We start from the raw sequence: 16,092 nt of genomic DNA on the forward strand, positions 1-16,092 counted from the left end.
TGCCAGAAAAGGTAAGAGGCCTGGGTCCTTTGGCATTTCTGCTCTGACTTCCCTGCAGCTCAGGTCCCATCTCTTGTTTTCCGTATAGATTTTGCACATCTCTTTCTGGCTAAACCAGCTTTGGTGGTGACTATATTGCAAAGCCACAGTGCAGAGAAGCCTCTTTTGTTTCCTGGCTGGAGCACTGTAGCGAGCGAGCCGTTTGAGAAGCCAAACTCGGAGCAAGTTTAATTGATTCCAATTCTCCCTTTCTGTGTGCCAAAAGTTTCCACGGCACTCTGCAGCAACTCCTGTCTCACTTGGGGTTTGCCAGTGCTTCCCTGCTGCTAGATCTGCAAATCCAAAAATGTGTGTGCCAGCTCTCCTAAGGCTTGAATTCTTTTCTAACAGGGAAATGTTTCCTCTCCAAACTTAAATGGGGACCTCTTGTGGCAACTTTGGCAATCCCTTGTACAAACACCAGTGAGTAAGGCTGCACATGGAGGGATTGTCTGTTCAGAAGTTGCACAGAGGAGAAAAAATTTCGGATTCACTTTTTCTTCTTTCTCTTTGGCTGAAGCTCAGACATGCTTGGGAGGCTGGGAGCCTCAATGACGCCCCTTTGGAGGCTTCACTTGGGGCAGAAACCCTGGCTAGACCTCCCCCCCCCCAGCCCAGCTACAGCTCTGCCTAAGAAGTGCTGGGAATTCTTTTGAGGCATGGAGTCATGGGGTTCCAGGAAAATACAAATCTGTTAGGCTAACTTCTGTGCTAGGTAAATTGTGTGTGTGAAAATATATTCCGATGATATACTGGATCTGCGTGGAAATGAAAACTCCAGGGGGATTCCTGCAATGCTGTTTGTAGTGGAAAACTAACACACAAACAACCCTTATTGTTTTTCCTCCAAGAAAGAAACATTTTATTCCGAGAAACTCTTTTAATTGGGGGCATGTTTTATTTTGTGAGCTAATCCTTGGTAGGAAATCTAAAAACATTTTTGCAGTGTTTTGAGTTTGCACAATATGTTGGTCTTTCAGCAAGTGGATTCTCATGGGGCTTTGTGCAAAAATCCCCCAATAAGTTGACACCCCCCCAAAAACCCCAGCAGACTTGTTTGCTTGCTTGTAGCCACTTTTTTAAAAAAAAATACACACCTTCCCCCCGTTTTCAGTGGATATTGTTACACTATAAAATGACTTATTTACAAACCAGCTGCGCGCGCTCTCTCTCTCTCTCTCTCTCTCTCTCTCTCTCTCTCTCTCTCTGTGTGTGTGTGTGTGTGCCTTTTAAATCTTATATCTCAAGAGCAGGGAGAGACAGCCTTATGTTCTGTGCAGGGCCATTGGCCCATGGAAAAAGCCCACCGGGGTTGCAACTGGTGGTGGGTGGAGCCAGAGCATCGCTCACTCCATGCCACACCCCCAGGGCTGTATCCATGATTCTCTGTCCACAAGTTCACTGGTCTTCAACTGTTGAATTGAGACCCATGAGTAGGTCATGGCCTGATTGAAGGTGGGTCGCAACAAGAGTATTACCACCTTGCAAAGATATGTGTTAAAAGATTAAGAAATGGGTCCCCAAATGCATGTTTGGCTTAGAAGTAGCTACTGGATCTGAAAAGGTTGAATTCTGCTGCACCTAGTACAAAGAGCTCTTGCCCTACATGATGGGTGAATTTTAATGTTGTGCACCAGCAGAATCCGGTGCAACAGCTTTGCTAGCGGAAACTTGTTTTGCACAATTGATTGTGCAACGATGTTACCACAGCAACGCCTTCTCTTGTGCAACAATGTCATTCTGGTACAAAACATTTCACCAGCGTAACATTCGTAAATGCATCGTTTTATTTTTTATGCCCCCTTTCCATAACTAAAACCATGCTCAAGGCAGCTTACAATGCAAAAAATAAAAATACAAACATAACAAAAGTAGTCATAAATTATGATCAGAGCTCATCAAAAAGTACACAGCCCAACTGAACAATTTCCACATGAATTGTAGGAGTTACAAGTAAAAAATAAAAAGCAACAATACTCCCCCAAAACAATACCCAGATGTTGCACCCACCCCAATCTCTGAGCGACAAAGAGACCCCAGGGGTTCCAGCACTTACCCAGTTTTTGTTTTTCATGGAATGAAAGTTAATTGATGGATTTATTCACACACACAACCTGAGCACAGCATCATCCCATGTGCTCTACATTTTTGTAGAGCTGTGAAGAAGAAAGAAGACATGGTCCTGTTCCAAACCAATAGCTGAACCAGAATAAAGAAGGGAAATGGGCACAGATCCAGTTCCGTGGCATGTTTCCCCCCCTAGAAAAGTAAGAAAATACAGGCAGCAAAACTTAGATTAGATCAACAGTGGTGAAAGTTCCTAAATTATTTGTATAGGGACACAAGAATGGCTTTGTAGAAAAGGCCCTGCGTTACACACCAGAGTTCACATGGTAGACCGAGGAAACAATATACATTACAGTCATACCTCGGAAGTCGAATGCAATCCATTCCGGAAGTCCGTTTGACTTCGAAAATATTTGGTAACCAAGGCATGGCTTCCAATTGGCTGCAGGAAGCTTCTGCAGCCAATCAGAAGCCATGGAAGCTGCACTGGACGTTCGGGTTCCAAAGAACATTCACAAACCGGAACACTCACTTCTGGGTTTGCAGCATTTGGGAGCCAAAACGTTTGAGTCACAAGATGTCCGTCAACCAAGGTATGACTGTACATTACTTCCTTACTCCTATGATGAGGGGGAGTGGCCAAGCTTAGCCTGACAGCTTACTCTATGATATTAACTACTTCATGCATTAATTAGATGTAAGCATTTTGGTTATATGAGGCTGGTGGTCCCACATATTGAGGTTTTAACATTGAAAACCATACAGTGCATCTTTTCTGCATATCGGTAGTCAGGTGAAGTGTATACATTTGAAACAAGCCAGTGAAATGGACTTGTAAGTAACTGTGGCGTCTGCTTTGGATGGAATATTCTCTGCCGTTCAGAGATCTTCTCTTGTTTTGCTACAAAGGGAGAAAAAGCAGATGAGTTGCTAATCTTCCTGTGTGGCACTGACTTGCTTTGACGAAGCCCAGCTGTGTGACACTGGCGAACTTAGCCAATTAAACTTCATTAGCCTCAATGCTCTGTAAGCCTTGCCTCCACAGTGGTATCGCAGCAGCACCTTCAGAGTAAAGAAGTTATTATCCACGCTCAGGTTGTCTTCAGGCTGAGATAAAGTGGTGCCCCGAAGTGCACAAAAATAGAAGAAAATCTGAATGAAATCCATGGGACTGAGCAGCTGAAATGCATCTGGCAGAAAATTATCTCATAACTGGTCTTCGCTAGGGTATGTCCATCTCCCCAAGATTGATTGTTATCCATTCAGTGCCCTTGCTAGATGGTGTCCACCACTGTATTTGAATACAGTGGTACCTCTGGTTACGTACTTAATTTGTTCCGGAGGTCCGTTCTTAACCTGAAACTGTTCTTAACCTGAAGCACCACTTTAGCTAATGGGGCCTCCTGCTGCTGCTACGCCGCTGCTGCACAATTTCTGTTCTCATCCTGAAGCAAATTTCTTAACCTGAGGTAATATTTCTGGGTTAGCGGAGTCTATAACCTGAAGCGTATGTAATCCTAGGTACCACTGTATCTGTGTTTTGGGATGCTGCTCTGAGCATCTTTTTGGTGGTAGAGTAATATGTGCATGTAAAAATAAAGATGTATCTGCAGGGCCCTGCAACAAAATGTTGCAGTGTGGATTTTGCTCCCTTCCTCAGTTTTCTACCACCCTCACCTCAAGCCGCATTCTGTGCACACTAAGTGTACTCTGGACAACACTACACTGCTCTTGTAAGCTACTCAGAACCTTTCTTGTATTCAGTGTGAACTACAGTTCACTCCAATTGTTGGTCACTCTCTTCCTGCCCCTTTCAAACTGCAATTTGGGGACAAACACATTCATTTGCTTTGGGATTTGCATTAGTAGTGTGTGTGTTTAAAAAATGCTACACATGAACTTGGCTATAGCATGAATGCTGCTACCTTCTGCATTTTTGCAGGGGGGGGTGGGGGATGTGAACACACTTGTTTCCTGAAAGCATCATGTTTGAAAACTGCTTTGCTAGATGAAGAATTATTTTGGATGAGTGTTCAGCTTCTGAAGTGTTAAAAGCAAATCAAAGCTTACGTTCACATGACGGTATTCCAGTGGCAGGATGTGCATTCATGCTGCTCCTCGTTTATTTTAATTTATTTCAGTCATATCTTTTACCCGCATTTTAATGAAAGCGTTTTCAATGTGGCTTTTACAGCAGAGTATCTCAAACAGTAAAAAAACAAGGCGAAACAATGCTGTAGGCTAGTAATGAAAATAAAATTAAAGCAAGGGACTAAACAGCAATAAATCAATAAAAACAGCCAGTGGATAAAAGCATCATAAATATGCTGTGTTAAAAGGGCTTGAGCAAATGAAACTGTTTTGATTTGGCAGTCAAACACACAGTAGTGGGGACTCATTCCCTATGATGCTAGCAATATCATGGGCGTAGTCTAATAGGTTCTCTCAACACTCACAAAACCATATTCTGTACTGTCCTCCCAATTGCAGCAGATATCTTAGCTGGGTGAAAAAATTGCATCGCCCCCGCCAATGTACATGACATTGGTGTTTTTCTTTTAGCTGTGGAAACAAGATATTCCTGCAACGGAACTATCTCCTGCAACAGCACTTAACAATCAGCCTGTTTAGGGAAGTTTTTAATGTTTGAAGTTCTATTCTGTTTTTAATGTTCTGTTGAAAGCCGCCCAGAGTGGCTGGCATAGAAATAATAAATTTGTTGTTGTTGTTGTTGTTGTTGTTATCAAGCATTTTTCCGTACAGTGGTGGTGTGCAAACATACTATGGGGGAGAGGAATGACATTTCTTCAGTGGGTATGGCGCATGAAACCTTTGTGTTCCGAGTTCATCCTCTCTCTCTCTTTCCCTCTCCCCGTCTCCCCCTCCCGCAGCCCTTTTGACACTGAAAGCCTCGTCTTGTCTCCCGGATCTGCCTCCAAGTTTTCTGTGGGGAGCAGGAAAAACTCCATATACAGCTGGACCCCACCAAACACCCCCAGCTTCCGAGAGAAATATTACCTTGTAAGTATGAGCGAGATGCAAAGAGCTTCTGCGCTCAAGCGCTTACCCTCCCAGCCACTTTTGCAGTGTGTCATGACAAGCCTACAGGGAATTGTCCCACTTGCTGAAATGTATCAGGCAAAGGAAAACAAAAGTACGCTCAGTTAGCAGCCTCTGATAAATGAGTGTCAGCTCCACAATATACTAGGCTTTTCTGGCTCTCCTGAAACAGGAGCCATGCCGTTTAGAACTGCTGCTAATTAATGAAATGAAGATGTAAAGCACCAAGGGCCTTCAAGGAGCTGAAGAAGCTTCTGGTGAGGCGGAAAGACTGAAAAACAATGGGTTGGGGTGGAATTCCATGTACGTTTACATGGGGGTTACGTTCTGAGGCACCACACCTTTAAGTGAAATGGTGTATGTTGGGAACACAATTGCAAAGGCCTGCAAACACCCTCTAAACCTCTGGAAACCCTTTGAAAAACAAAACCCTGAGGGGGGAAAACAAAAAAATTCACCAAACTCCACCACAACTGCTCCCTTCTTGCTCAAATTCCAACTCTCCACAGGCCTTAAAGGCTTGTGGGATTGCTGGGCGCTGTTTCTGTGCCATTTTTGTGCGATTTTAGGGTCATTTCTGCCCTTTTCTGTGCCACTTCCAGGTTTGCTACAATGCATGCAAGTGGGGCATGTGCACAGGGGATGAGGGCCACTTGAGCAATGAGATGTTCCCCACCCCACCCCACCCTCTGCCCATGCTCCCCCAATTCTCCAGTGTGGTGTAGTGGTTAAGAGCGGTAGACTCGTAATCTGGGGAACTGGGTTCGCGTCGCCGCTCCTCCACATGCAGCTGCTGGGTGACCTTGGGCTAGTCACACTTCTTTGAAGTCTCTCAGCCCCACTCACCTCACAAAGTGTTTGTTGTGGGGGAGGAAGGGAAAGGAGAATGTTAGCCGCTTTGAGACTCCTTCGGGTAGTGATAAAGAGGGATATCAAATCCAAACTCTTCTTCTCCAGAGCAGATTTAGGGAACGTGGGGGAAAGAGGAGAGGGTGGAGGAAGTCCCATTGTACAGGAGAACCTCATTCCACATGCACAACAAGTTAGTTGAATCCCTCCCTGGATGAGTAATTTTGCAATTGAGGGACATGGTGCTGGGAGAGCTCAGCCTCTAGAGAGGAGAACTGAACTTAGCACTGGAAAAATGAGAAACTGAGAGAAAATGAATTGCTCAGTGTAGCCGTTGTTCAGAGATGATGGGAGTTGAGGTTCATCAATGTCTGGAAGGTCGCAGGTTCCTTTTAGGAGTTGCGCTTACTATGTGCTGTAGAAAGGCACTGGTTGCGTAATTCCACCTCTCTCTTTGCCTCAGTCTGTTTTGCAGCAAGGGAAAAAACAAGCAGATATCAGGGATGAGGCCCGAGATCCCTGCATCCTGAGCTACTTGGCCGACTGCGATTTTGACATGAGTCTGAGGAGCACCAGCCACAGTCTTACGGAGACAACAGAAGGCAGCTCGTTCAGCTCAGAGGACCCGAAAGGGGCAGAAAGCGGGAACGTGACACCACCTTCGAATCAGAGGGCGCTGCCCATGACACTGACTATCCTACAAGATGCTTGTGTGGCAGGAGAGCAGCAGGACCTTCTGTTGTGCCAAACTCCCAGCCGCAGGACTCTAGACATCCTACAAGAGACCACCCATGCTGACCCAGCTCTCGCCATACCAACGCGCCCACTGGATCAGGAGAAAGTGAGGGGCAAGTCCACCGTCCAGGACAGGAGTAACCATTTAGTACAGCAAAGGAAGGTCCTCTCTGCTGGTCGAAGAGGATCGAGAGGCAATTCTGACGTCAGAGGTGGTAGAAGGACTAAGTCAATTGAGAAGACACTTCAGGAAGTGTTGCTTTTGTTGAAATCCCAGCATCCGAGCCCTATCCAAATGGAGGAATTGGAATACCAGCTTTTCTGCATCCGGGGCAAATTAAAGGTAAAGAATTGTTGTTAATTTTTAGCTCTCGGTACTTATCCTTTCTACTCCTAGATTCCCAAAGATGGCAAGAACGTTTGCGCAGACATATGGATTATGCCCGAGCCATGCACAGGGGTGAAAATGTTCCTAGAGAATGCACCCTAAAGCAGGTCTGGGGAATCTGGCTTTCTAGATATTATTGAGAGCCAGTGTGGTGTAGTGGTTAAGAGCGGTAGTCTCGTAATCTGGTCAACCGGGTTCGCGTCTCCGCTCCTCCACATGCAGCTGCTGGGTGACCTTGGGCCAGTCACACTTCTTTGAAGTCTCTCAGCCCCACTCACCTCACAGAGTGTTTGTTGTGGGGGAGGAAGGGAAAGGAGAAGGTTAGCCGCTTTGAGACTCCTTTGGGTAGTGATAAAGCGGGATATCAAATCCAAACTCTTCTCTTCTTATTGGACTATAACGCCCATCATCCCTGACCATTGGCCATGGTGGGTTGGGGCTAATGGGAATTTGGGAAATCAGGGTGGTGGTGCTGGAATATTCACTGGTGATATCTGTGCTACTGATAGCCCATGGGGATGAAAAGGGTTTCTACTGAAAAGGAAATGCAACTCATTTTGCATTTTCCAACAGCCGAAAAGGTACCAACTGAAACACTCCTCTGTGGAGAGCTTGATGGTTGAGACAGTGCTGGAAAGCTTTGACTTCCTCAATGCTGACGGCAGTGCGGATGAACTGTCATCCCTCGGGAGTGTAAGGACCCGCAGTACCAGGTAAGGCCTTCTATATAAATTTGCAACCTTCTTTCCCTATCTGCAGAAATGCTGTATATACACAGCCCTGCCTCTGAGAGGTTAGAAGACTGTGAGAAAGAAGAGTGGTGGCCCAACAGGGCTAGATTAAATAATTATGCTGCCTATAGTATTGAGTCGAGGGAGCCTTCATGCTCTACCAACCACTCATCTACCAAATGTGCTACTCTGATAGCTTCCCAGAAGCTTCTGGTTGACCACTCTTGACAAGCAAGGTGCTGGAGTGGATGGATTGATGAACTGATCTAAACAGCCTTGGTCCAGTATTCCTGAAGGAGCGTCTCCACCCCCATTGTTCTGCCCGGACACTGAGGTTCCAACGCTGAGGGCCTTCTGGCAGTTCCCTCACTGTGAGAAGCAAAGCTACAGGGAACCAGGCAGAGGGCCTTTTCGGTAGTGGCACCTGTCCTGTGGAACACCCTCCCATCAGATGTCAAAGAGATAAACCACTATCTGAGGTTTAGAACCATCTGAAGGCAGCCCTGTTTAGGGATGCTTTTAATGTCTGACATTCTAATGTATTTTTAATCTTTTGTTGGAAGCTGCCCAGAGTGGCTGGGGAAACAAATAATAAATTATTATTATCATTACCCACCAGGGTTCTTCTGATGTTCTGTTCTTATGCTCCTTTCACTGAATTCCTTTGTATCACTGGAATCTGATCCCAGATCATAACCCAGAGGAAGCATTGACCATATTTCCTCAGTAAGATAGGGCTTGGTTCACCACTTATCCCCCTGCCACCGTGCTTTATTTTCATTCTATTAATTATTTGCTTCCTTATCCTTGTCCTTAGCACCAGCAGCTACAACAAAGCCACGCTTCCATCCCTGGGCTATGATACCAAAAGAGAAAAGAAGGAGTTAACCACAGGGAGTGATGACCTAGATACACTTCTGGAAGCTCATCTGCAGTTTTGCAGAGCTCTTCTGCAGGTGGGGAATTGTGTTTGATTGCTTTCTCTTTTCTTTTTTAAAAAAGGGGGAATTGGAGTCTTATTACTATGATTAATCTCACGGAACGGGAGACACAGGACAGTCGGTCTTTGGAGAGAAGATTGTATTGTTTTAATGAGCACAATCAGCAAACATTCAAACCGGTTGTCATGAGTTGGGATTGGCAGGAGAAACTCAAGTTAGTTCTCATTCAAAGGCGAACCTACCTGATTCACACTTTCTGAAGCAATATGCAAACCCAAATACAGCCATCCTTTGAAATTCTCACTTTTCCGAATTTTGCCTTGTAGGTCTCCAAGGCATGTGTTCAGCAATGCATATACTAAGGCAACGTGTGTATGAAAATGTACATATTGGGGAAGATAACATACAAATGGGAAAATCCACTTTGCAAAAATGTGTATTGTTGCATACGAATTAGGAGAAATTCTCACTTTAAAAAATGCTGATGAATCTTTGTGAGAACTTTAATAAAAAATCACAACCTGATGTGGAAATGTAGAGAACTGAACTTAAGGCTGGGAAAAAGAGACTGGGAGAAACCAAAATTGAGAGATTGCTGCATCCCTGTGACTCATGTGTAAGAAGAAACTCTGCTAGATTAGATCAAAGATCCATCTAGGCCATCATCCTCTTTCCCCAAAAGATGCTTCTTGGGAAGCCCACTAACAAGACAGGGAAGTAATGGCCATCTTGTGCATGTCTTGGAAGTCTGACTTTTTTGTGTAATTGGAACTCTGACTTTCCCTTTTCTCATCTGATGACAACAGAACCGGACAACCCTAGGTATTTTTCAGGTTGGCTTGCTGCCCTATCCCTGCATCTTTTGAACATATGAAGCAGCCTTTATGCTAGTTCGGACCACTGGTCCATCTAGCCCGGTACTGTCCATTCCAGGGGTAGCCAGCATGATGGACCACAACTGCCACCATTACTGACTACTGACCATGCTGGTTGGGGTGATGAAAGTTGGAGTCCAACAACTTCTAAAGAGCATCGCCACATCGAAAGGGCTACCTCTGGCCCAGTCTCATTGGCAGCAGCTCTTCAGGATTTCAGGCAAGGGGTCTTTGTCGACATGCAGAGGGCTGGGAGGCTCTTATTTGGCGCTCTGGTAAAAACAAAACAGACACCCACCCTCTTTTAAATCTGCTTTCCTAATACATGCTCGTCAGACTATTTGCAACTGATAGTTATGTTTCCAGGGCCTGAGCAGAAATTCTCAGGAAGCCTTTGAAGGCACTTCCAGATGTTGACTTCCCTGGGGACATGACTACCCAGTGCAGAGCTGAACAAGGAAGCACTGTGATGATTGTGAGGTCCCAGGTAACTCTGGCACACAGGGTGACTTCCAAAAAGTCTCTGCTCCTGGCTATATCTCTCAGCAACTAGGCCCCTTCCAGCTCCATTGATTGCTGGCTGTTCTGTATCTGAGAACAGGGCAGCCAGCTGCTCCTTCTTTCATGCTGATCATCCTTATACAGTAGTAGCAGTCAGGAGTGGGAAGAGCACAATTCACATAGGAGAGAGAGAGAGAACGATTTTTGGAAGAACCCTGAAGCCTTAGACTCCCAAAGGTTCTGTTAATGCTTACTCATGAACAGATCTTCTGGCTAAGAACCATTCTCAGTCAGCAGATGTTCAATGCTCCATACAATGTCTGTTGAGATACTACAAGGAAATGCCTTCTGGTGAGAACTCATTATTTTCAGCTGTAAATGTGGAGGCAGAGCATCCCAGACAGGGGTAGGGCCAGTGTTACAGTCTTGCTCCCCATCCTCATTCACTTATGAATCACATGGGTATGGGGGTGGGAAGTTAGAATAAGGCTCCAATAGCAAACCTATTTATTCATTTGTGTCAACTTAATATTGAGCTAATCTCAGCTCACTAGTGAGTGTGCTTACATAGTTTGCATGTTTGCCAAGGTATTTGTTGCCAGTGTTGGGGTTTCTGTGTCAGTTTATGCTGTGCATAGGCCCTTTTACAGGAATTTTCGCACGAGGACGTATCTTGTTTGCACTGGCCTTTACGACCAGCTTTGGATTGCAACTGAGAATGGAGTGATCTGTCAGTTCCAGTTCCCTCAGTTTCTCATTTTCCCAGTCTTAAGATTCAGTTCTCTCCATTTGCATGGCAGATTGCAAATTGTTTTCTTCTAATAATCATATTTTTATATGCAGCTTTGAGTTAAATAAACACATTTCTGCAAGCAGTTTCCCCAAATTTAATGCATCCTTGTGTGTTATTTTCACCTATGTGTTCAATTTTTATATCCACACTTTCACCTAATTTTTGGAAACATTGGTTGGATGCAGAATTGCATTGCAGAAGTCGGATAAGTGCAAATTTAGAAGGATAGCTGTGTTTGTTTCAATTCTCATATTGTTTTGGAAAAATGCAGATTTGTTAGATTCACCTGTAAATGCGAAATGAACGGAAAAGCCTTAATTGCAGCCCAAGCGCTGCAGTATTGCAAGAGTTAGTTCTCTGTGGTCCATAATATTGGCAGCTGCTTATCCGCATGCACTACAACAACACAGTAATTTCAAAAGGAAGAAAGTGGCTTTATTCATATCCATGCTCAGCGGAGTGCAATTAACTCACAGCTGTTGGGTTGCATTTGACAATGTGTGTCCCAGCCGCAGCGGTGGGAGGCAGGTGTTCTCCCTGATGGCCCTGGGAAAGTTTTGGATCATGTGCAGATGAACTTGGCTGCTTCGTTGCTTAGTATACAACCCTGAGCAGTAGCCTCTTTACTCCTCCCTTCTTTTGCTTCCAGAAACTTGTCCTGCCAAACCTAGCTCCAATTGTCCAGCAGAGCCTTTTGGAAGAGGTGTCACAACAGAAACACGTTCTGGAGATAATCTCTGCTCTGGCTGCTCCTGTGCCGCGGAACCTGACTTCTGTGGAAGAGAGTAAGTTATGAGATGTCCAAAACTTTAAGGTGTGGAACAGACACTCCCAAGAATCCTCTGTTTTCAGCCCCAGTTTAGCAGGAGGTGGGGATGGAGGACCTGTTATGACCAAGGGCTGCATTCGCTTGTGGCTAACGTTCAAGGAGCCAGTGGGATCAAAGCAAAAGTGGGTGGAATAACCCCACACAGTTTCTCACACACATCCCAATTCACATACCTGCATGTGCACAGCTGGACACTAACACCAACAAATGCATTCCTACATGATCTGTGCATCTGTTCTTAAACGTATAGCACACACCCATTCTCACTCCCCCATCTCTCAACCTCCCTGATGGACTACAGCTCCTAACATTCCAGGCCATTGGCCATGTTGACAGGGCTGATGGGAGTTGGAGTCCAGCAACACCTGGAGAGCCACATGTTCTTGAATTCCTTCCTTAACCAAGTGCCACTCCTTCAAATAGATCTTCCACTTCTAATGGCCTCCCAGCTCTCACTTGCGTGCAAAACAAAAAGTCTGCATTGGACATATCACTCCCCTGCCCCGCATACTTTTGCACGTCATATGTGACTCAAACTCTCAAGAAGGCAGATATTGATCTGGGAGCTTGGGATCAAGCTTTTATTGAGATTAGTAAAATGCTAGTGGAGTGATTTGGTGACATATGCATCCATCTACGTATCCCTATCTGTGCATATTTTTCTTTTGGTGTGTATACTGATTAGCACAGCCTCAGTTTAGGCTTATTATTTTATACACCTATACCTATACCTATACCCACCCACCCACCCACCCACACACACACACCACCCTATACCTGTAGGTCTCAGGGCATTTCAAAAGGATAAAATAAAAAATAACAAAATACACATTCAAAATAAAAAAATAACAACCCAATAACAGCCCCCCCCCCGATTTTAAAAGGGCATTGGAACATTTTTGCCTGGTGCCAAAAGCTGTATAATGAAGGTAACCCTCCTTGGGGAGAGCATCCCACGGATGGGGCAGCCACTGCAGAAAAGGCATACCTTCTGGTATTTCACTTTTAACTTGCAAATGAGTTTCAGGCCCCTTGCTGACATTCATATTATTATTTTTTTGCAGTCATTCAAAAAGCTAAAAAGCAGAAGCGCTGCCTGAAGATTTGGAGTGAGTGCACCGAGCGGGGGAGCATTTTATTCTGTCCAGCGGAGAGATTTTGGAACCCTTTGAAATACATACTGATGTTCAAAACGAAAGAGAACTATCAAGGACACATAGAAAAAGGTAATACCTGTCTACCCCGGGTGCATGAGATGCACGATTGTATTTGTGCCTTTGCTTGTGATTGCCCAGTGTTGATCACTTTTAAAACTTGGCAGCTGTTTTGGATTTCAGTTAATCCAAAGCGGTGCAATGATTAAAATATCCACTGACTGATTAAAAGGAAAATGTATTCATTTATAAAAATTACATTAAAAATGTAATCTGTGTAATAATAATTCTTCAGCATTTATAACTTGCCCCATTACTGCATTCACAATTTCAACTTCCTTAAAAAACAACATCACAGCATTATTGTTTAGTTCTGAATGCATTGAGGATAGGCTTGAAAGTGTTTAGGTAATAGTGGTTACACACAAAATATTGATCTAGATGCACATTTGTTTTGATCCAGCAAGGCTCTTCTTATCTTCCAATGTATAGGAGGAAATTCAAATATCCAAGCCCTGGCCATCTCTAGATAGAACTGCTTGCCTCACGTTTATTTCGTTTAAAACATCCCACGCCTCATTTCTATGCACCCCCATTCAGTTTTGCAGGTGTTCCTGGAGCGGATAGTTGGAGGCAGTCTGCTCTTTCCCTCAACGGATCTCCCAGCTGAATCAGTGACATTATTCCAGTTTTACAGCTACCTGGAGAAGCACCACGTGAACAATTTGGAAAAACACCTGGCCAGATTTGCTAAAGAAGGTAAATGAATGGCTGGCGAGATTTGAGATTTGGCCAGGTGTCTGCCAGGTTAGGAGTTACTATATAGGGTGAATCTCCAAGGCCCACCACTGGCTGTTGCATATTGAAATGGTAGCTACTTGAGAGACCGTCCTGTCCCTTGAGCTGTACCCAGCAGCTCACTGTGTTCTGTAGGAGAGTTTCCCTTTCAAGTCCCAAGGCTAGCAGAAGCTGCTCCGGGGCAACTCGGAACAGGGCTTTTGGTGTGGTGGCCCCTGTTCAGCAGGGTTCATAGGATAAGTGCTGGCTATTTGCACTTCCTGGAAACAACTGAAGATTGTTCTAGGTGCCACCATTTTGATTTCTCATAACAGTCCCTTCCCCAACCTGGTGTCCTCTGGATATTTTGGACTACAACTCCCATCATTTCTGATCATCAGTGGCGTAGCGTGGGGGGTGCCAGGGGTGCCGGCCACACCGGGCGCAACTTCTGGGGGGGCGCGAGTCCAGAGGGAAGGGACAAGTTCCTTCCTCCGCCGGGCTCCCCGCCGCCACCGCCAGCCTTGCGCCCTAGTGCGCGCGCGCCCCCCGCCGCCGCCGCCGCTGCGGCTGCGCTCCACTCACTGCTCGCAGGAGGAGCAGCCGCTGCAGCAGCACCGCCGCCGCCACCAACGCCTGGCCGGCACGGGCAGCCTCCGCACCCCGCCGCCGCCGCCATCCCCTCGGCCCAGCCACAGGTGGCGGCTGCTTCTGCCGACTGGGGGGGAGGAGAGCTCCGAGGGGCCTCGCCGCGCCCTGCGCTCCCCAACACCCTCCGAGAGGAAGCCGGCGGGTGGGCGAGGGTCTCCCGGCGGAAGGGGGCGCCACTGGCTCCGGCTCTCAGCACAACTCTCAGCTGCGGGGGGGGGGGTCGGGCGAGGACGGAGCGCGGCTGGAAGCCCCCGGTCCAGGCCGGGGGGAGGAGAGGCGCTCGCCAAGCCCCGATCTGGAGCGCCTCGGAGCGCGGGCTCCACCTACAGCCCAAGGAGAGGAGGGGGCGGGGAGGCGCCCGAGGGGAGGGGGCTTCGGCTGCCTCGGCCCGCGGGGGCGCCGCAAATAATAAATTTAATAAATTCCTGCTGAGCCTTAAGGGGGGGTCCTTGGCTCCTTCGCTCGCCCCCAGCCCCAGTGGTGTAGCGTGGGGGGGTGCAGGGGGGCCGGCCACAACATCTGGGGGCGCGCGCTCGCACTCGAGTGCTAAAATCCAGGGGTTAGGGGGCGCAAATTACTTGCCTTGCCCCGGGTGCTGACAATCCACGCTACGCCACTGCTGACCATTGTTTGGAACTGATAGGAGTTGTAGTCCAAAACCTCTGGAGGGAGCTCAGCTGAGGACAGCTGACCTAGAGCAGGGGTCAGCAAACTTTTTCAGCAGGAGGCCGGTCCACTGTCCCTCCGACCTTGTGGGGGGCCAGACTATATTTTTTGCGGGGAAATGGACAAATGCCTATTCCCCACAAATAACCCAGAGATGCATTTTAAATAAAAGGACACATTCTACTCATGTAAAAACACACTCATTCCCGGACCATCTGCGGGCTGGATTTAGAAGGTGATTGGGCCAGATCCGGCCCCTGGGCCTTAGTTTGCCTACCTAGAGCAGCCTTTCTCAACCTGTGGGTCCCCAGATGTTGTTGAACTACAACTCCCATCACCCCTAGCTAGAAAGGTCAGAGCTCAGGGATGATGGGAGTTGTAGTCCAACAACATCTGGGGACCTACAGGTTGAGAACTGCTGACCTAGAGCAACACAGTGATATGAGTGCTGCTGTTGCTGTCTGCCACTGGTAGGCAATTCTTTCAGGCCCCACCAGGGGGCACTTTACCAAGCGCTCATTCAAATTGGTAGCCTTGCAGGTAACTCTTAGTGGCACACGTGTGGCGCTGTGGTGTAAACCACTGAGCCTCTTGGGCTTGCCAATTGGAAGGTCGGCGGTTCGAATCCATGCAAGGGGTGAGCTCCTGTTGCTCTGTCCCAGCTCCTGCCAACCTAGCAGTGTGAGTAGGCACTGCTGCGGCAGGAAGATAAACGGTGTTTCCATGCACTCTGCCACTTGTCACAGTCCTCCATGCACTAGAAGCGGTTTAGTCGTGCTGACCTGGAAAGCTGTCTGTGGACAAACGCCGGCTCCCTCGGCCTGAAAAGCGAGATGAGTGCCTCAACCCCCTAGTCTCCTTTGGCTGGACGTAACCATCCAGGAGTCCTTGACCTTTACCTAGGAATGGAAGGAATCAAGTGAACACAAATATGAGGCAAAACGTGATTATGGGCCAGGGAGACATGACAGAGGTTTATTCAATTATGCCTAGGGTGGTCTAAGTAGATAGAGAGAGAGAGGATTTTCTCCTCCTC

At 46.8% G+C, this 16,092-nt stretch overlaps 1 protein-coding gene across 4 annotated transcripts in view; it reads left to right on the plus strand.

Annotated features, from left to right (window-relative positions):
- The window catches only part of RIPOR3 (RIPOR family member 3), a 99,390-nt gene that overhangs the window by 74,631 nt on the left and 8,667 nt on the right, over window positions 1–16,092 (plus strand). For all 4 annotated transcript variants that reach the window (XM_081867591.1, XM_081867592.1, XM_081867593.1 and 1 more), the window contains exons 12-18: window positions 4,998–5,127; window positions 6,479–7,093; window positions 7,712–7,851; window positions 8,687–8,825; window positions 11,629–11,764; window positions 12,873–13,034; window positions 13,563–13,721. In XM_081867591.1, coding sequence (XP_081723717.1) covers window positions 4,998–5,127; window positions 6,479–7,093; window positions 7,712–7,851; window positions 8,687–8,825; window positions 11,629–11,764; window positions 12,873–13,034; window positions 13,563–13,721 — 1,481 coding nt within the window. The remainder of the gene's footprint in view (window positions 1–4,997; window positions 5,128–6,478; window positions 7,094–7,711; window positions 7,852–8,686; window positions 8,826–11,628; window positions 11,765–12,872; window positions 13,035–13,562; window positions 13,722–16,092) is intronic.

Source organism: Podarcis erhardii (assembly GCF_964252035.2).
Source record: "Podarcis erhardii genome assembly, chromosome: 6".
NCBI lineage: Eukaryota > Metazoa > Chordata > Lepidosauria > Squamata > Lacertidae > Podarcis > Podarcis erhardii.